The sequence below is a fragment of the Phocoena phocoena genome, chromosome 6 (genome assembly GCF_963924675.1).
Source record: "Phocoena phocoena chromosome 6, mPhoPho1.1, whole genome shotgun sequence".
In the NCBI taxonomy this organism is placed as follows: Eukaryota; Metazoa; Chordata; class Mammalia; order Artiodactyla; family Phocoenidae; genus Phocoena; species Phocoena phocoena.
In genome coordinates, this window is record NC_089224.1 from 115,005,706 (window position 1) to 115,026,015 (window position 20,310).

The window sequence follows — 20,310 nt, forward strand, 5'->3', positions numbered from 1 at the left end:
TCTATACCGAACGGCCAGTTCACCCACTCGGGGGGTCAAAACCCACAGTACAGCCCTTCTATACCGAACGGCCAGTTCACCCACTCGGGGGGTCAAACCCCACAGTACAGCCCTTCTATACCGAACGGCCAGTTCATCCACTCGGGGAGTCAAAACCCACAGTGTAGCCCTTCTATACCGAACGGCCAGTTCATCCACTCGGGTGGTCCGGACGGGGAAACGCGTGATTGGGAAAGATCCACGGAAGAGAAAATGTAAACGGCCAAAGGGACACAGCAGCTCCCACGGCTAGAGACGTCCTACCCGGAAGATGCCCTCAGGGCTCCAGCCGCACCCAAGACCATCACAGGTGTGAGAATTGCGCAGTCGCCCCTGGCCCAGAATGCTGCCCCGAGCACCACTCGGGTGGCAGTAATCCGTCCCACCCCCGCAGGGTGGGCACTGAGGACGAGGCCCTGGGACCTCCGACCACAAGGCTGAGGGGACAAGTTAAAAGCCTCACGGGAGACGTGGGTAAAGTCCGTCTGTAACGCAGGGGCTCGAGCTGCAGCTCCAACCCCGGGAATAAGCACCTCGGTCCCCCTCTCACACCCCTTGGGAGGGCCCTGGGCCCGTGGCCTCACGGGCTGCGATGTTCTGAAACTCTGCGATGGCCGGAGGTCTGAACCCCCAGCTCCAGTCCACCCCCTGCTCGGCTGCCCCCTCTGCTCCGTCTGGGCCGTCGCGACCCCAGCACTTCCCCCGCCTCTCCGGCTGCTCCATCTCCCGCGTCTGAGGCATCATCACAGCAGCGCCGCACCCCTGGCTCCCAGACATGCTGATTTTCTAACGTGGCCACAGCCACTTGAGCATGAACTCACACTCAGCTCTGTGGGGTGGGAGCGGGCGGGCCCCAGGGGCTCACACACAGGACCTCCGGTGCTCCGGTCCCGGCGGCCCGGCTCTGGTGACGAACCCACTTCCAGGCTCCTTCGGTGCCGCAGGATCCAGTCCCAGGGGCTGCTGGATGGAGGCCCGTCTCCTCGCCCTGCGGCCCACACCGAATCCTTCCTGTGCTTTGAGTCTGATGATTGCCTTCCGTTTCTGCTGTCAAGGGCTCACGTGATGACACTAGCTCCACCCATATAATCCAAGGTCCTCCCTCCGGGACGGCCCCTTTGAGGTCAGCTGACAAGTAAATCACACCTGCAACTCCCTTGGGCCGCATCATGTAAAACTTCAGAGGGTAACGTGGGAGTGCAGGTGCAGACTAGGGGCCAAACCCTGCCTTCCGTCTGCTGGAGACCGGGGTACTCTCGGGGCCAGTTGGGAAGGCCCCTCCTCCCTGGGTCCCGTGACCACTGACGCCTGGTCTGCGGTCCTCGAGATGCCAGGCTGGCCGTCCTAGTCTTGCCCCCATAAGCTAGAAACAACCCTGGTTGGGGACAGAGGGGTTTCCGACAGGGATGGCGTCCAGAGCCACCCTAGGCATGACCACATCCTCCTCCCCTGGGCACCGGGACCAGGCGACCGGAAGAGACGGCTGTGAGGGGCCAGGGCTGGGGAGAGTGGACATCCTCGCACAGGCGTGGGGCCAGCACGGGAGGCTCCCGGCTTCCCCCTGCAGCCCCGGGCAGATCCCCTCTGCTCTTCCGGCCCCAGCTTCCTCATTACTGGGGGTGGGGGCTGCTGGGAGGACCCGGCTGGCAGTGCGGAGTGTGGAGGGAAGGGCCGCTGCCGACGACGCCCCACAGCTCTGCAGTCCCAGGGCCCTTGGCCAGCTCTGTGCTCCGGCCACCCACCTGGTGAGCCTGGGGACCCCTTCCAGAAGAATGTGTTCAAATTCATAAAAGAAACCACATATTAAAAGTCCAAGTTGTGACCCGGCCGCCTCTGCTCTTTCACAGCTGCACGAGTCACAGCCCACGAGAGTGGAAACAGCCCGAGCGTCTGTCAGCGGCCGGGTGGATGGATCCACTGCGGTCCATCCGATGGAACGTTATTTGGTAGTAAAAAAGAGCGAAGCGCTGACAGATGCTACAACATAGCTGAGCCCGGAGAACATCACGCTTGTGAAAGAAGCCAGGCCCGAAAGGCCACGTGCACGAGTCCATTGACATGCAGGGTCCGCAACAGGCCGCTCCCCGGAGACCGGAGCCAGGCTGCCAGGCGCTGGGGAGGGGGCGCGGGGGACAACTTCACGGGTGAAGAAAGTGGTTTAAGATTGACTGTGGTGATGGCTGCACAGCTCTGGGAATGTACAATTGTACACTGTAAATCATGTGGTGCGTAAATCACATCTCAGGAAACCTGGTAGAAAACGCTTACCAGCCATGTTCTAACCCCTGGATTCTGAGAGCCCTGCTGGGGTTTCTGCAGGGCCCTGGGGGGTTTGTGCCTCCAGCGGTGTTGTGAGCACCTGCTTCTTGGAGGAGGGGAGGGCCTCACGGGCACACAGCATTTGCAGGGGCCAAAAGACAGCGAGGGGACCAGGACTACCCTGAGTCTGCCTGTGTCAGGCCACCCCCCAAAGGATCCTCAAGGGCTCCAGGCCTGCAGACCACAGGTGCCGGAGCCATAAATGTCTCCACCCCGGCATCCAGGGGGGCCCCGCCCTCTGCCCCAGTGGCGTGGGGGTCCATGCAGCTGGGGCCCTGCGGCCACCCCAGACACTGCCCCCTCTGCCAGTGGACGCGGGAGGCCTGCTCACCTCGGCGGCCCTGCGGTGGTCCTCGCCCGTGGCCAGCACCAGCACATCGATGCCCAGACAGCGGAGTCTCCGCGCCAGCCCCTGGAGCATGCTGTCACACACCACGCGGAAGGCCCTGGCCGGGACCTCAGGGGCCGCGTCCTCACCCGCGGGCACCTGCAACACAGCCCCGCTCAGCAGCCGTGGCCCGTCTGGCCCACCCTGGACCCGGTGGGGAGCGAGGGTCCCAAGGGCCGTGAGGTCAGCTCGTCCTGAGCAACATGTACTCAGTGCAGAAAACAGCAGAAAAGCTGGGCCCCAAGGGGAGCCGGCACACCTCTCCTGGGGGGGTGGTCGTGTGCACGCTGGAGCAGGACCTGGGTCCCTGGGGCACACGGGGACACGGCCAGAGGCTGCCCTAGACCTTGGCAGGGGGCACGCCAGACCTGGTGTCAGGAGACCGTTGAGACCCCTCCTCCTTTAGGAAGCTAACCCGCGGCTCTGCTCTCCTTCCTTCCCGGCAGAGGGTCCAGCGTGCGGGACACAAGCCCTCTGGACGGCTCTCCCCGACACCTCACACCCACACCGGTCTCCAACCCTGTAAGGTCCCAGTTCTAAGGACAGGGATCTCCCCGCAGGAATTGTGATAAAGGAGTCCTGGCGGGCTTCGCCTACCTGCTGAGGCGAGGTCGAGGCCTTCTGAAGGGGCGGCAGCTCCCCAGGCCCCGCTCTCTCACCGCGTCCCAGCCTCAGGCTCCTGGTCAGGTCCCCCGACAGGTGGAAGCGCGCAGGCTCTCTGCACAGAGCCCAGTACACCTCCAGCAGGCAGTAGGCATCAGCGGCTGGGACAGGCAAGGTCAGCCTCAGCCTCCAGCGTGGGGACAATCGGGGGTGCGGGGCAGGGATGCGGGGGGCGCCCACCTGCGTAGACCAGCTGCCCCTCACACAGCGGCCGCTGGTCCCAGTTGGAAAGCTGCTGCATCTTGTCCAGGGGCTTGCCCAGCACCTGCTGCACCAGGAGGCTGAGGCCCCGCGGCCCTGTGGCCCCATCCACACCTGGGGCTGGCCTGTCTGCTGCCTGCATCTGCAAGACAGCGCCCCTTGGGGGTGAGGGGCCCGCCCCAGAGGGAGGACAGCCACCGCACGTGCCTTGGGTGCCCCACGGGGAGCCCTGGGGCAGGCCCTGTGTCCTCCATGGCGGACAGGGCTGCGGGAGGAGAGCGCTAGCGGCCAAGGCAGGCTGTGTCAAGGTCTCGGGGCCGTGGTTACCCGCCCACTGGTCAGCTCGGGCCAACGCCTTCAGCCCCAAGGGTGTGTGCTGAGAGCTCCCGGGGTGGGGGGTGGTAGGCAGAGCCGGGCTGGTTCTGGGGGAGCGTGGGGACGTGTGGTGACACGGCCTCCCTGGGGGACCCTGTGCCCCGGGTCCCTGGTGACCTGTGGCCAGGGAGCAGGGCCGGGGCCAGCCCAGAAGGCATAGAGAGGCCGAGGCCGAGTCCTGGCCCACAGACACCCTGCCAGCCTGAGGTGAGACCCCTGCCCCGGTATTGCCATGCAGGCGGCTCGGCACAGCAGGGAGCCCCCCACCCCCAGCATCCCCCCAGCGCTGACCTGCCTGTGCACCTGCAGCAGGTCCACGCTGCCCCGCAGCTGCTTCTCGGCCTGGGCCAGGGCCGGGCAGGAGGCACCCAAGCTCCGCAGGTCCCCTGCCAACCCATAACCTGTGGGCGGGGGCCGTCGCTGTGATGGGCACCCAAGGAAGGGGCCCTGGCCTCACCCTGACACCCTCCCCTGGGCAGGCAGGGCTGTGGCGCGGGGCTGGGGGCCGCGCTCACCTAGCTTGGTGATGGAGGGGTCCGCGAGCAGCCGGGACACCAGCCGGAAGAAGGCCTGGGGCGCCTGCCCTCCTGCTGCACTTGAGAGCCGGGGCAGGTCCAGCAGGAACACGCGGCCCTCCACGGCCACCTGCATGAGCGACGCCCGGGGCCGGCCCCCGGCTCCGAACGAGGGCCTCCACTCCAGGTCCATGCCGACCACCTGGCCGGGCTGCAGACAGAGGGGCTGGCGTGAACGGCACAGCCTGGCCGCCTGAGGGCTGATGTCCAGGGGAGGCGGCCTCTGTGGGGAGAGCTGGACCGGCCCTGCGAGTGCCCACACAAGGAGTCGAGCGCCACACCGATGCTCAGGACTCGGTCCCGGAGTCCTTAAGCCAGAGTGCCCGGTGTGGACAGAGCCCCAGGAGGCCTTGGTGAGCAGCCCCTGAAGCCGGCTGCCTGCGGGAGTCAGGCACCCACCTGCAGGAGCTCCTCCTGGTGCCTGGCCAGGTCCTCCCACGAGGCCAGGAAGTGGAGGTGCTCCCTGGGGATGGGCAGCTGGTAGTAATCGTCCTTCCCGTCCTCCAGAGGGGCCTCAGCCGTCCTGGGGAGGAGCAGAGCTGCAGCACCGCCCCCACCAGGGCACCCCACAGCACAGCCCGGCCTGGACCCTGGGGCAGGGGAGTGCTCAGGGCCCGCACGTGGGCCGGGGTCTACGCAGTCTGCTCCCCACGCCTCTGCCCTCGCAGACTGCAGGCGGCCGGGTCCTCAGGCCCCTGGGAGTATCTGGCCGGCTGAGGGATCTGGCCATGGGGTCTCGCTAGCACCCAAGGGGCTGACCCGCCTGCCTCCTGCTGTGTGTCTGCATTCTGCCTGCGCCCCTGCTCGGCTCTCCCGCGCTTCTAATTCCCAAACCACCAGCACGTATGACTTATGGCCACTTTCGAGGGCGGGGGCCCAAGGGCGTCCTCCTTGTGGGCCCCTGAGCCTGGGGACGCTCACCTCTCCTGAATCCTGAGTTGGCGGAGCTCTGCGGCCACCGAGGCCGGGAGTCGCTCCTCGGGCAGCAGGAGGTCCAGGGCACACTGGGCGACCAGGGCCGCGTCGTCGTGAGATGCCAGCAGCTGCAGCAGCTGCTCCTGTAGCCACTGGTCCTGCCCGACCAGGCCCTGGGGGACGGGATATGGGCTGCTCGCCTGGTCTGCCCCAAGGGGTCGGGCCCATCCAGGTAGCCCCCAGACCCAGATGTGCCCCTCAGACTGGCCCTGCATGCCCCCCTCGGACACCCCCCCCCGCCGCCAGACCCGGCCCTGACCTTCCCCCTAAGACCTGGCCCTGACCCCGACCCCGACTCAGACCTTCATCCTGACCTCCCCCCCACCTCAGACCTGCCCTGAGCCCTTCATAAGCAGGTAGCTGCCCTCTGAAGACCAGCAGTTCCTATGACTGAGGCTCCATGGTGACCGAGCTGGCTTGAACCAAGGTGCTGAGGGGCCTGGACGTGTCAGAGTGAAGGGTCGCCATCTGAGCCCACGGCCCGTCCCGCTACCCACTCCGCCTCGGCCTTGCTCCGCACGCACGCGCTCCCGCCCAACACCGCGCTCTGCTCGACGGCCTGCTCCCGGGCCTGGGACCCGCACCGCCTCCCTGAGCATGGCCTGCCCCAGCCCTCACCGCCAGCATCTCCCCTCTGCACCTCCTCACCCCTGCCCCTGGGCGGCCACGGAACACCCCTGCACCCACTGTGCCCTCAGGGAGGCAAGGCCCGGTGTGGGCGCAAGAGGCCCACGTGGCCCACAGGGGTCCCGATGGGGGTGGGGTGTCCGTGTCTGCGAGGTCACAGGTCGCTGTGGGCCCCACCCTCTTGAGGAGCCCCTGCTGGCCGGCAGGCGGGGCCACCTCCCCACACGGCTCTGTCCCCAGCAGCCTCAGGCCGTCCGTTTCCCGCAGGCCGCGGGTTCCCACGTGGACAATACGTGGAAGCCCCTCACATTCTTCAGGATGTCCGCTGCCCTTCCGGACGGCTCGGCCTTGGCACCCAGGAGGGACCGGCCTTCCGGGCCTTGCCTGGGGGTCCGCGTTCCTCTCCGGTGACTCACCACCCCTGCCTGGTCACTCCGGGGGCGGCTCGGCACTGCCCTCCACTGGATTCCGCGCAGGCACCAGGCCCTGCACGTGCGCTCAGGAGGGAGGGGACCCCCCCGCCTCCATTCCACTGACCACTGCAGAGTTCCTGTGCACACGGCACCCGGGACCCCCAAGAGCCCACCCTTCTCCCAGGCCGATTCACCTGGGGCTGGGGATAGCTCTATATCTGCGATGACCCCCACTCCAGCTCTGGCCTGAGGACAGAGGCTGCAGGACGACACTGCCCACGCCACTACCCTCATGGGGTCGCAGTCTGGCCCTCCGTGTCCCCACATCACCCCAAGGGGTGCCTGCCTCTTTCTCGGGGTCTTCAGGCTCCCCAGGCAGAGCCGTGGCAAGCAGGGCGCCTGAGGATGGTCTAGAATTTCCTCTTGGTGAACCTCTCCTCATCCAGCGCCTGAGAGCTCTGTTCACAAGTGGTGAAGGAGGATCCTGGACCCCCAGCCGCTCCGACCCTGCCCCACGGTGGGGGGGGGGGGGTGCCTTGCACACTGGGACCCTCTGAACTCACCTGCACATGCTCGGCCCAGCTCTCCCGAGATACGCTTCTCTGCAAAAGTGGACACCAGCGCAAGCCTTTCTAGCGCAGCCCCAGGAGCACAGCAGCGGGCCTCGCTTGGAGCCCCTCTCCACCCCGGGCCCCAGTCCACACACCTCTACCAGCCGCTTGTAGCACAGATACCGCAGGGCGGCCAGGCGCTGCTGGGTGACGACGTTGGGACACAGGTCTGAAAGAGAGGGTGGGCTCTGGGCAGGGCTGGGACGGAGTGAGTACGGGATGGGGCAGGGGTCGGGGCTTGTGTGGCTCTGCCTGTCTTCCCCCTCCCCTCTGCCCACCCCCCCTCACCCCGCCCCACGGGCAGCCTCCATTCCACCTGCATCAGAGCGGCCCTCCCAGCCCTGAAGGAGGGTGCCCCGCCCCCATGCAGCACCCCAGAGCCCTCCATGCGCCCTCCGCCCGCACCTGCCAGGCCCATCCTCCCTTTGGGTCTCCTGGACGCCCACCTCTCAGGGTCTTCCTGCCTTGTCTCCAGGCAGCTGGTGCCTTTGCTTCCTGGCCCCCCCAGAACGTGAGTTTCTCGAGGAAGGGGTGGTCTTGCTCATGTGTTCACAAACTATGCTCACCTGTTGGCCTCACCTTCATATTCTGTTCAGAGCCCAGGGGGGCCTGGGAAGGGTACCCGCTGTCCACGCACCCGCTGTCCATGCACCCGCTGTCCACCATCCGCTGTCCATGCACCCGCTGTCCACCATCCACTGTCCACTCACCCGCTGTCCACTCACCCGCTGTCCACCCACCCGCTGTCCACCATCCGCTGTCCACCATCCGCTGTCCACCCACCTGCTGTCCACGCACCCGCTGTCCACTCACCCGCTGTCAATGCACCCGCTGTCCACCATCCGCTGTCCATGCACCCGCTGTCCACCATCCACTGTCCACTCACCCGCTGTCCACTCACCCGCTGTCCACCATCCGCTGTCCACTCACCCACTGTCCACTCACCCGCTGTCCACCATCTGCTGTCCACCCACCTGCTGTCCACCCACCTGCTGTCCACTCACCCGCTGTCCACCATCCGCTGTCCACCATCCTGCTGTCCACCCACCCGCTGTCCACCCACCTGCTGTCCACTCACCCGCTGTCCACGCACCCGCTGTCCACCCACCCGCTGCTGTTACTCCCTCCTGGGGCCAGCTGTCCTTGCAGCCTGGTGGTCCGGGGGGGATGCTGACCACAGAGCCTGCCCACCCGCACCTCCCAGTGGGGGACCGGCCTTCCCCGGACCCTGGCCAGGACCCCATGCTCTCGAGTGGCGCGGCCGCCCCAGCCAGGACCGCACAGCCAGCACAGGGAGCACCCTGGCTACAAGGACGCTGTCCGAGCACACGGAGGTCAGGGCTGCCCAGAGGCCGGGTCCTGCCAGCTGCCCCTCAGCCTTCCCTCCCGCTTCCTGCCGAGGCAGGGACGCAAGACGAGAGGGCTCCAGATCCACGGACGTGCCCCACAGGCCGCTCGGGAGCCTGGACGAGACTGCAGCAGGGAGGGAGGGACGGATGAACAAGTTACTCAGGGCAGGAGGCGACACTCAGGACAGAGACAAAGGTGTCGAAGCTGCTGCAGAAGCAAGTCTCACTCGGATGGAGACAGACAGACACCAGCTTTCCTGACATTTCTGCAATGCTATGCATCATTTTGCCAATGAGATACTTTGTCAAAATCCTATGGGTACAGTATCACATCGACAGAAGGCACTCAGGCCGCAGTCTGCACTGATGGTTCATCCAAACCCAAACACAAAGGAAAAGGTGCAGGTTGGTCAGGCCCAGCCACCTGCCAGACGCTGCCAACTGGAAACGCAACCCAAACGTGCCCTGCTGACTCTGCCCAGACACTGGGGCCTCCACCAGGACCCAGGCCCGGGGAGGGCGGGCTGGGGGAACTCAGGGCTGAGGGGTGAGCGGGCCCTACCCTGCATCGTGTCTGACTCTGTCCCCCCAAGGAGGGCGTGGGGTCAGTCCACGTGGAGGCCCACGCCGCCATGGCGGATGCCCAGCGAGGACCATGGGGGGCGTTGGTGCCCCTCCCTCTGGGGGGGCAGTTTTTAGGACGTTGGAAACGCTGGCCTGTGTTGTCTGAAATTAGGAACTGCCAGGTCTACTGAGAAGAGGCAGCCCTGCCACCGTGAGGCCTCCTGGCTGGGACAGGCCCCCGGAGCCAGCTGGGGGGCTACAGAAGGGGCCTTGCGGCGCATATACCCGGGAGGGGGCCTGGTGGAACCTATCTCCCCAGCAGGGCTGCCGGCCGAGGCCCCACGGAAAGAACCTGCCGCTGCCCTCCTGTCCGCACTCCTGGCCCTCCGCACGGTCAGCAGGGAAGGCCCCACCTGTTCGCGGGCTCCGGGCACTCAACTGCTCCAGCCTCGGGCCGGCCGAGACCTGTCGGGTGGGATGGACCCTCCCCAGGCGGGCACGCCCTGTCCTGGGAAGGACGCAGCTAAGGCCAGCCTGAGGCCACCCAAGGCTGCTCTGGCGCCAGGCCTGGCCCACCATGGCCAGGACGTGGCCCCTGAAGTCAAAGAAAGGTGTGACAGGGCTGCTGGATGGTGAGCTGCCCCCCACACAGCCCTCCCATCATGCCTGGCTCTGTGGGCCTCCTGCCCACCTCCCTCCCTGGCCCTCGGGGCTCTGGTCCTGGTCCTGGGTGGGCGGGGCCCTGCCTCAACCAACCACCACCAGCCTTGCGGGAGGCCCTGGCAGCCGGGGCCTGGATGTCCCCACCTCATGTTCCCATGGGGCAACGCTCCCAGAGCTCCCTGACTGGTGCCCAGGGCAGGTGTGCAGGTGAGCCTGGAGGCCCCTGTGCCTGGGTCAGGGGTCCCTCCAGCCCACTCGCTTGGCTTCAGCTCAGGGCCAGGTCCCCAACTGCAGGGCGGTGGCACTGCAGTCCAGTCTTCCAGGCCCCTCAGAGCCCAGCACCCCCCAGCGGTCTGCGTCGCTGGGACCTTCCTCAGAGCTCCTGAGTCTAGAACTCACCCTCTGGGTTTTAATCAGCAGCCTGAGGGGGGCTGGCTCCTTCCTGCCCAGCCAGGCCTCTGAGGTGGGCTCCTATGTCTCGGGTGGAGTGCCAACCCCCCACCCCCACCGCCAGTGCAGCCCGTGGCCCTGGTTCCCAGGGCCCTGATGCACCTGCACCGCTGGCCTGGGTGGTCCCACCCCTCCTGCTTCTCCCTTCTGCGCACGTGGTGCCTCCAGAGAGGCTGAATCAAAACCTGTCAGTGGGGACTTCCCTGGTGGCGCAGTGGTTAAGAATCCGCCTGCCAATGCAGGGGACACGGGTTTATGCCCTGATCCAGGAAGATCCCACATGCCGCAGAGCAACTAAGCCCGTGTGCCACAACTACTGAGCCTGCGCTCTAGAGCCTGTGTGCCACAACTACTGCAGCCCGCGCACCACAACTACTGAAGCCCGTGCACCTAGAGCCCCGTGCTCCGCGACAAGAGAAGCTACCACAAGAAGCCCACGCACCGCAATGAAGAGTAGCCCCGGCTTGCTGCAACTAGAGAAAGTCTGCGCGCAACAACGAAGACCCAACGCAGCCAAAAATAAATAAATACATAAATTCCTTTCTGGAGGCAGGCAGCTTCATCAGATGATTTCTCAAGGTTGGCAGGTGCAAAGTTAGCCTGCAAGTAAGCAAGGCAGACAAACCAGACGAGGACCAGAGACAGTGCTGAAGTTTAGATACAGACCATGACACAGCCAGGAGCACGGTACTCAGAGACAGAAAAAACAAAATCAGAAATGTCTTCAGGCAACGGGAAGGCATACAAAGGGAAACAGCAGATCTGAAAAAGAACCAAACTATAAATTCTAGGGCTGAAAACATAACAATCGAAATAGAAATAGTGGATGGATTTCATAGTACGTTGGATACAGATGAAGAGAAAAGTGAAAAAGACAGCAGAAGCAGTTACCAGGATTAGACAACACGGAAGAAAAGGGATGAAAAGTATGTAAGAAAGGTAAAATACATGGAAGATACGGGGACTCATTCAGAGTCCCAGGAAGAGAACAGAGGGAAGACAGGGGAAGGAGACAATATCCGAAAGAGGTAATGACCGAAAAAATTCCAGAGCAGGTTGAAGACACAGATCCACAGATTCAAAAGCCCAATAAATCCCAAGCAAGACAAATAAAAAGAAATCTATAACTAGGCTCCTCACAGTGAAACTGCAGAACACCAAAGACAAAGAGAAGAGTCTAAAGGTATCCAGAGAAAAAGAGAGATTACTTTCAGAGGGGAGAAGTTAGATCTCTTCCCAACAACACATTTCAACCCAGTCAAAGGACTGACATCATACCAAGCATGGTCCCTGATCACAATGAGATTAACAGACCATACCAGAAAGATAACCAAAAATGTCATAGCTTGGAAATTAAAAACACACTTCTAGGGACTTCCCTGGTGGTGCAGTGGTTAAGACTCCTCACCCCCAATGCAGGGGGCCTGGGTTCGATCTCTGGTCAGGGAACTAGATCCCACATGCACGCCACAACTAAGAGTTTGCATGCCACAACTAAGGAGTCTGCCATGCCGCAACTAAGGAGCTCTCGAGCCTCAACTAAGGAGCCCATATGCAGCAACTAAGGAGCCAGCACAACCAAGAAAACAAACAAAAAAAGAAATGAAACATACTTCTAGTTAGTTCATGGGTAAAAAAACAAAAATTATAATAGGAATTTAAAGTGTCTTGAGCTGGACAATAATAAAAATAATACATATTGAAACTTGGGGAACATAGTCAAGAAGAAAGAAGGGAAAGATTCAGTTTAGTGGGATGAGCAGGGCATACAACAGACAGGATCAAAAAACCAAAAGCAGGGCAATGAAAGCAAAAATCAACATATGTGCGACATCAAACAAAACCTGCACAGCAAGGGAACAATCAACAAAATGAAAGGGCAACCTTCGGAGTGGGAGAAAATGTTTCCAAACCACGTACAGATAAGGGGTTAATATCCAAAATATATAAAGAACTCATAAAACTTAGTAACAAAAACCCCCAAATAATCTGAATTAAAAAGTAGGCAGGGGAGGGCTTCCCTGGTGGCGCAGTGGTTGAGAGTCCGCCTGCCGATGCAGGGGACACGGGTTCGTGCCACGGTCTGGGAGGATCCCACATGCCGCGGAGCGGCTGGGCCCGTGAGCCATGGCCGCTGAGCCTGTGCGTCCGGAGCCTGTGCTCCGCAACGGGAGAGGTCACGACAGTAAGAGGCCTGCGTACCTCTTAAAATAATAATAATAATAATAATAGGCAGGGGAACTGAAGAGATGTTTTCCCAAAGAAGGCACACAGATGGCCAACAGGCACATGAAAAGATGCTCAACATCACTAATCAGGGAAATGCAAATCAAAACCACAATGAGACATCACCTCACACCTGTCAGAATGGCCGTCATCCAAAAACCAACAAATAACAAATGCTGGCGAGGATGTGGAGAAAAGGGAACCTTAGGACATTGTTGGTGGGAACGTAAATCATGGCAGCCACTCTGGAAAACACTGTAGAGGTTCCTCAAAAAATTAAAAATGGAACTACCATACGATCCAGCAATTCCACTTCTGTGTAGGTATTCAGAGTCTATGAAATCACCCTCTCAAAGAGATACCTGCACCCCTACATTCACTGCAGCATTATCCACAACAGCCCGGACACGGAAACAACCTGAGTGTCATCGACAGATGAGCGGACAAAGAAGCTGAGGTGTAAATATAAAATGGAACATTACTCAGCCATAAAAAAGGAGGAGTCTTAGGAATACCTTATGACAGGACCTTTGGAACCGTAAGTGAAATAGACAAACTCCCTGAAAAAACCCCCCACAGCTGACAAATCAATAGTCATTTTCCCACAATGAAAAGCAATCCAGGTTCACAGGCCATTTCCCCTCAACTTCTCAGGAAGAAAGAATTCCAATCTTAGACAAACACCCTCAGTGAAAAGAAAGGACAGGCCGTCATCCACTGCGTGTTCAGAGGCCAGCTTAACCTCGTACACAAAGCCAGAAACAGACGTTTCAGGAAGGTGAAGTCTGAATCCAGCTTCAGTTGGCAAACGAGACCTAGCAGTCTACGTAAGTGGCAACACAACCCAGCAGAGACGGGGCCATGGCAGGGATCCAAGATTCATTTAACGTTATATAGTCAATCAACCTAATCCACCCCACAGACAGACCAAAGGGGGAAAAGCATAGCATCAGCCCAACAGGTGCAAAAAGAGTATTTGATAGAATTCCACATCCGTTCCTGATCAACACTCTCACGGGCCAGGAAGTGAGAAGAATTTCCACAATCTCATACAGTGAAGCTATAAAACACTGTCAGTAAGACTGCTCCTCTGAGAGGGTGCCCGTGATCACCAAGGGGGAGGGGGCAGGGAGCACGGTGTAGGCGCGGCCTCGGTGGTCCTCACTCACGGGGCCCAGACTCCCAGGGGCACCCCAGGTGGGCAGATGCTGAGGGGAAGCAGGGAGGAGACGGGAAGGGAGCTGGGGGTCGGTAGACCCTGGTCCGCCTGAACCCCCGGCGGCACCAGCCTGGCACCTGCCCCAGCGCAGGGCGTGGGGGCCCCACTCACCAGGGTCCAGGCCATGCTGCTCCAGCAGCCGCAGGACCTGCCGACCCAGCGCTCTGGGGCTCAGCCTCTCCAGCCTCAAGGTCGTCTGCGGGTACCTTCTGCAGGAGAGAGACACGGCTCATGCCCAGCAACACTTTCTCTCGATTAACGCATCTCAAGATTTTACCTTTCATCAATGTCATACACGTGCACAGTTCAAAAGCCAAGTCTTCTTACAAGGCTCAGAGAAAGGCAGCACGTCAGTACGCCCCTCCTGCCGCCAGTCACCCGCACGACAATTTTGAGGTGGTCTACGTTTGCCCCATGTTTCCAAGAACCACTTTGTATTGTGGCCTCTCGATGATTCAGTTTTAGGTGTTCTGTACGATGTCTCACCACAGAAGGCTCCTCTCCCCAAACAACAGCACCCACGGTTCCGTTAACTGGGCACAACAGCTTCTACAATATCACGATGGTGCAAATATGACTGGCGGCTAAGCCACAGCCTCCTCTTCTCTGCGGGTTGATCCTTGCTGGTCTGATTGCTTCCTTAGCCTCCTGTCCTGTGGACAGAGCCCACATCACCCTGTGCCCCTCTCCCCGCCACTGGCTGCTCCCAGGCCCCTGTCCATCACCGTCCTGGTGGCCCTGCACCTCTCCTGTCCCTAGGCCAGGGCAAAGCGGCTCTGCAGGCGCCTCCCAGGGGCGAGGTGTGGACCTGGAGACGGTGCCCTAGGCCTCACGCTGGACTGCGTCTGGTTGGGCTAAAGCCTGCGCTGGCACTGCTCCTGGAACCGGTCTGACTCCTGCTCTTTCTGAGGGTTTAGGGTCCTGGTCCTCAGTGTGGGTCTCTCTCCATCCACCCAGGACTGGGTCTCGAGTGAATTCCTCCATGTTTTCCCTTCTTTCTTTCTGGAATTCCCATTATTTGGATGTTGGGTCTTCTTGACAGAATCTGCCATTTTTTAAAAAAAAAACTTTCCTCTCTGCTTTTCCTTCTTTGTTCATTTATTTTGTATGACATGGGGAAGATATCTTCAAGTTTATCTTCCAAACCTTTTATTGAGACTTTCATTCTGCCATCACGTTTTTAACTGACAAGTCTGTTCTGTATTCCAAAGGCGCCCTCTGTATAGCTGTTTATTTCAGACACAGAAACTCTCTACAGGCCTCAATTACAGCTTTCGTGTTTGTTTTTAAGTGATTTTCTGCTTCCTCTAAGCTCCAGATAGGCTGGCCAGAGGTCTCAGAGCCCTGGCTGTGTTCCCCTGCTCAGGGGGCTTTTCTGGGGGATAGAAATCGTCAAATTGATTCTACAATTCATATACAAGTGCAAAGGGCCCAGAATAATTAAAAACAACTTTGACACAGAAGAACAGCATTGGAGGGCTAACCCTGTCTGACTCAGGACTTGCTGTGAGGCTACAGCGGTCAGAACATGTGCCACAGACAGACCAGAAGAGGACAGAGAGACGCACACATATATGGACACCTGACAGAGGCACAAAGTCAACTCTGTGGGAAAGGACAGTCTTTTACAACGAATGCTGCTGGAACAATTAGACATCAGCTGTTAAAAAAAAAAAAAAAAGAACTTCAATCCACACCTAGCACCCCATATGAAAATTCTCCAAAAATGGGCCATAGATTGAAATGTAAAACCTAAAATTATAAAACTTCTAGAAGTAAACAGGAGAAAATGTTTGTGCCCCAGAGTTAGGCAAAGATTTCTTAGCTATGATACTAAAAGCATGATGCAAAAATTTTTTTAATTTATAAACTGGACTTCAACAAATTAAGAACTTCTGTTCTTTGAAAGATCATTAAAAGAATGAGAAGATGCACCACAGGGTGAAACGTCTGCAAACAACATGTCTGTTAAGGGCCTTTAACCCAGATTATATTTCTAAATCTCTCAAAACTCAGTAATGAAAACAGTCTACCTAATTAAAAAGTGTGTAGGGACTTCCCTGGTGGTGCAGTGGTTAAACTGCGAGCTCCCAGTGCAGGGGGCCTGGGTTCGATTCCTGGTCAGGGAACTAGATCCCACATGCATGCCGCAACTAAGAGTTTGCATGCCACAACTAAGGAGCCCGCCTGCCACAAATAAGACCGGTGCAGCCAAATTAAATAAATAAAATTTTTTTTTTTTTTAAAAGTGTAAAAGATGGAGCAGCTAATTCACCAAAGAAGACACACAGATGGCAAATAAGCAAATGAAAATACACTTTACATCCTTAGTCATTAGGGACTGCAAATCAAAAGCACAAAAAGATACCACTCCATGCCCATTAGAACCGCGGATGTTACAGGCTGACCAGGCCATGGGCCAGCGAGGATGTGGGGCTGGCGATTCTCGCCTGCTGCTGGAGGGAATGGGAAACGTGCAGCTGCCCTGAAAAAGTTTGACGGTTTCTCAAAAAATTAATCCACACGCATCACATGACCCAGGCATCACACTCCAGGGTGTTCACCCAAGAGGAATGAAGACATACGTCCACGCAAAGCCTTGGGCACGAATGTTCACAGCAGCGGTGTGTGTAACAGACAAAACCTGGAAACACCCAAATATCCATCGATGAGTGAATGGATAAGCAGACCATGGTGCGGCTACACACGGCAACACCACTCAGCACTAAGAAATGAAATAACGAGGATGAATCTCAGAATAATTGTGCTGGGGGACAGAAGCCAGACGACATAACTCCACTTATATAATGTACTAGAAAATGAAAAGGAATCTACAGTAACACAAAGCAGATCAGCGGTCCTCAGGGGTGGTGGGGTTGTGCTCAGCGCCTGGATTGTGGTGATGGTTTCGTGGACACATACATACATCAAAAGTTACAAAATTACACACTCCGAACACAGAGTTCATTATATAGTAATCATACTTTAAGAAAACTCAGAGAAAAATGATGCTTGCTGTAGTTTTCTTTTTATTTTCAGTACTATCCTTTATCAGATAAAGGAAGCTTCCTTATATTTGTAGTTTGCTGAGAGTTTTTATCATAAATAAGGTTTGAATTTTATAATTTTTATATACGTTGAGATGCTTACATAGTTTTGTTATCTAATCTGTTGACAGGGTGAATGCCGATGGATTTTTAAATGTTTTACCAACCTCGCGTTCCTTAAATAAATCCCACTAGATCATGGTGTATTAACTTTTGAAAAAATCGAGTTTACTCTTTTTAGGGCAGTTTTAGGTTCACAGCAAAGCTGAGCAGACCATGACACACACTGTCAGCATCCCCACCAGATGGTCCACTTGTCACAGTGATCAACCCACCTGGACACGTCATCCTCACCCACACACAGTCCATGGTTTACCTTGGGGTCACTCTTGGTGTCGTACATTCTATGCGCTTTGACAAATGCCTAGGTACCCACGATTACAGTGACATACAGAGTAGTTTCATTGCCCTAAGAATCCTCGGTGCTCTCCTATTCGTTCCTCCCTCCCCATAATCCCTGATCCTTTTATTGTCTCTATAGCTTGGCCTTTTCCAGAATGTCATATAGCTGGAATCTCACAGCAGTAGCCTTTTCAGATTGGCTTCTCTCACTTTGTAATTTGCATCTAAGTTTCCTCCCTGTCTTTTCACAGCTTGATGGCTCATGTCTTTCTAGCTCTGAATAATATTCCATTGTCTGGATGGACCACAGTTTATTTATCCATCCAACTACTGGAGGACATCTTGGTTCCTTCCAAGTTTCGGCAACTATAAATAGAGTTGCTATAAACACTCAAGTGCAGGTTTTTGTGTGGACAGAGGTTTTCAATGTCTTTGGGTAAATACCAAGTGGCGCGATGGCTTGGTCATATGGCAAGAATGTGTTTAGTTTTGTAAGAAAGCACTAGACTGTCCTTCAAAGTGGCTGCAGCACTTCGTATTACCACCAGCAGTGATGAGAGTTCTTGTTGCTTCACATCCTCGCCAGCATTTGGCGATGTCAGTGTTCTGGATTCTGTCCATTCTAATAGGGGTGTCATGATATCTCGTTGTTTTAATTTGCATTTCCCCGAGGACATACGATGTAGAGCATCCTTTCATGTGCTTATCTGTCATTTGTGTATCTTCTCTGCTGAGGTATCTGGATCTTTGGTCCGTTTTTAAAATCAGGTTGTTGGTTTGCTTTCTTTTCTAAAAAAAATTTATTTAATTTATTTATTTTTGTCTGCGTTGGGTCTTCGTTACTGCGCACGGGCTTTCTCCAGTTGCTGGGAATGAGGGCTACTCTTCGTTGCGGTGCGCGGGCTTCTCACTGGGGTGGTTTCTCTTGTTGTGGAGCACAGGCTCTACGTGTGCAACTTCAGTAGTTGTGGCTCGCGGGCTCTAGAGCGCAGGCTCAGTAGTTGTGGCGCACGGGCTTAGTTGCTCCGCAGCATGTGGGATCTTCCCGGACCAGGGCTCAAACCTGTGTCCCTTGCATTGGCAGGCAGATTCTTAACCACTGCGCCACCAGGGAAGCCCATGGTTGTTTGTTTTCCTACTGTTGAGTTTTAAGGTAACTTTCTATGTTTTGGATAACAGTCCTTTATCAGATGTGTCTTTGCTAATATTTTCTCGCACTTTGAGCTTGTCTTCTCATTTTCTTAACTCTTTAATATATTAGTTGATTTGATTGCTAATATTTTGTTTAGTATTTTTGCATCTATGTTCATGAGATACACTGCACTTTAATTTTCCTTTCTCCTAATGTCTTTTTCGAGTTTTGGTATCAAGCCTTAAACTAGCTGAAAAAAACAAGTTGGGGACTTCCCTGGTGGTCCAGTGGTTACGAATCCGCCTGCCAATGAAGGGGACATGTGTTCCATCCCTGGTCCGGGAAGATCCCACAGGCCTCGGGGCAACTAAGCCCACGTGCCACAACTACTGAGCCTGCGCCCTAGAGCCCGCAAGCCGCAACTACTGAGCCCACGTGCTGCAACCACTGAAGCCTGCGCACCTAGAGCCCATGTGCCACAACCACTGAGCCCACGCGCCTCAACTACTGAAGCCCGCATGCCTAGAGCCTGTGCTCTGCAATAAGAGAAGCCACCGCAATGAGAAGCCCGCACACTGCAATGAAGAGTAGCCCCCACTCGCTGCAACTAGAAAGCCCCTGCGCAGCAACGAAGACCCAACGCAGCCAAAAAAAAGAGAAAAAAGTTGGGATGTGCTCTTTCTTTTTACATTCTCTGGAAGAATTTGTGTAAGATTGGTACGATCTCTTCCTTAAACACTTGAAGGAATTCACTAGTGAAGCCATCTAAATCCATAGTTTTCTTTGTGGTAAAGTTTTAAACTACAGATGCAATTTATTTAATAGATGTAGGACTATTCAAATTTTCTATTTTTTCAGTTTTGTAAGTTGTGTTTTGCAAGAATTTGGTCTGTTACATCTAAACTGTTAAATGTATTTGCATCAAGTTGTAAACAACGTTTATTACCATTTTAAGGTCTGTAAGGTCTGTAGTGACGTTCTACTTTTCATTCCTGATATGGGTAATTTGTATTTATCTCTTTCTTTCTTAGCATCTCTTTATGATCTGTGCCTAAATCAATTATTTTATTGGAAGTTACAAAATGGTGATTTCTAACTTTATCATTCCTTTCCATTTATTAGCTGACATACCCTGTAAAAGAGTTTTCCTCCCTGCCTTTGAGCATCACTCCAGACTCATGCATTTTTTAAATATTTATTTATTTATTTATGGCTGCGTTGGGTCTTCGTTGCTGCATACAGGCTTTCTTTAGTTGCAGTGAGCAGGGGCTACTCTTCGTTATGGCACACGGGCTTCTCTTGTTGCACAGCACGGAGCTCTAGGCACGTGGGCTTCAGTAGTTGTGGCACATGGGCTCAGTAGTTGTGGCTCGCAGGCTCTGGAGCACAGGCTCAGTAGTTGTGGCGCACGGGCTGAGTTGCTCTGCGGCATGTGGGATGAATCTCTGACCAGGGCTCAAACCCATGTTCCCTGCATTGGCAGGTGGATTCTTAACCACTGCGCCACCAGGGAAGTCCCACAGACTCATGCATTTTTATAAATTTATTTATTTTTGACTGTGTTGGGTCTTCGTTTCTGTGCGAGGGCTTTCTCCAGTTGCGGCGAGCGGGGGCCACTCTTCATCGCGGTGCGCGGGCCTCTCACTGTCGCGGCCTCTCTTGCTGCGGAGCGCAGGCTCCAGACGCGCAGGCTCAGTAGTTGTGGCTCACGGGCCCAGTTGCTCCGCGGCATGTGGGATTCCCCCAGACCAGGGCTTGAACCCGTGTCCCCTGCATTAGCAGGCGGATTCTCAACCACTGCGCCACCAGGGAAGCCCCGACTCATGCAGTTTTAAAAATCCAAGGTATTATGCTCTATTACCACGCTTTTATGCTCTCTTATTGTTTTCATTCTCAGTCTACTCCCCAAGGAGCCTTTGTTCCTTTTAGTGGAGAATGGTATCTAGAAACCAAGATCTGGTTGCTAGGTGTGCTCACTGCTAGGGGATGTCATCGCTTCTGAGCCCTTTCAGAGCATAGCACGAGGACATTTAAAAAAATCATTAAATATCCACGTTAAATCTAACTCACGG

At 56.6% G+C, this 20,310-nt stretch overlaps 1 protein-coding gene across 1 annotated transcript in view; it reads right to left on the minus strand.

Annotated features, from left to right (window-relative positions):
• Positions 1-20,310, minus strand: part of EXD3 (exonuclease 3'-5' domain containing 3) — a 62,299-nt gene that overhangs the window by 23,092 nt on the left and 18,897 nt on the right. Inside the window, 10 exon segments of the mRNA XM_065879998.1 lie at positions 2,690-2,845; positions 3,344-3,510; positions 3,590-3,752; positions 4,277-4,386; positions 4,501-4,711; positions 4,960-5,083; positions 5,476-5,648; positions 7,139-7,177; positions 7,282-7,355; positions 13,769-13,866. Of these exon segments, the coding sequence (XP_065736070.1) occupies positions 2,690-2,845; positions 3,344-3,510; positions 3,590-3,752; positions 4,277-4,386; positions 4,501-4,711; positions 4,960-5,083; positions 5,476-5,648; positions 7,139-7,177; positions 7,282-7,355; positions 13,769-13,866 (1,315 nt within the window).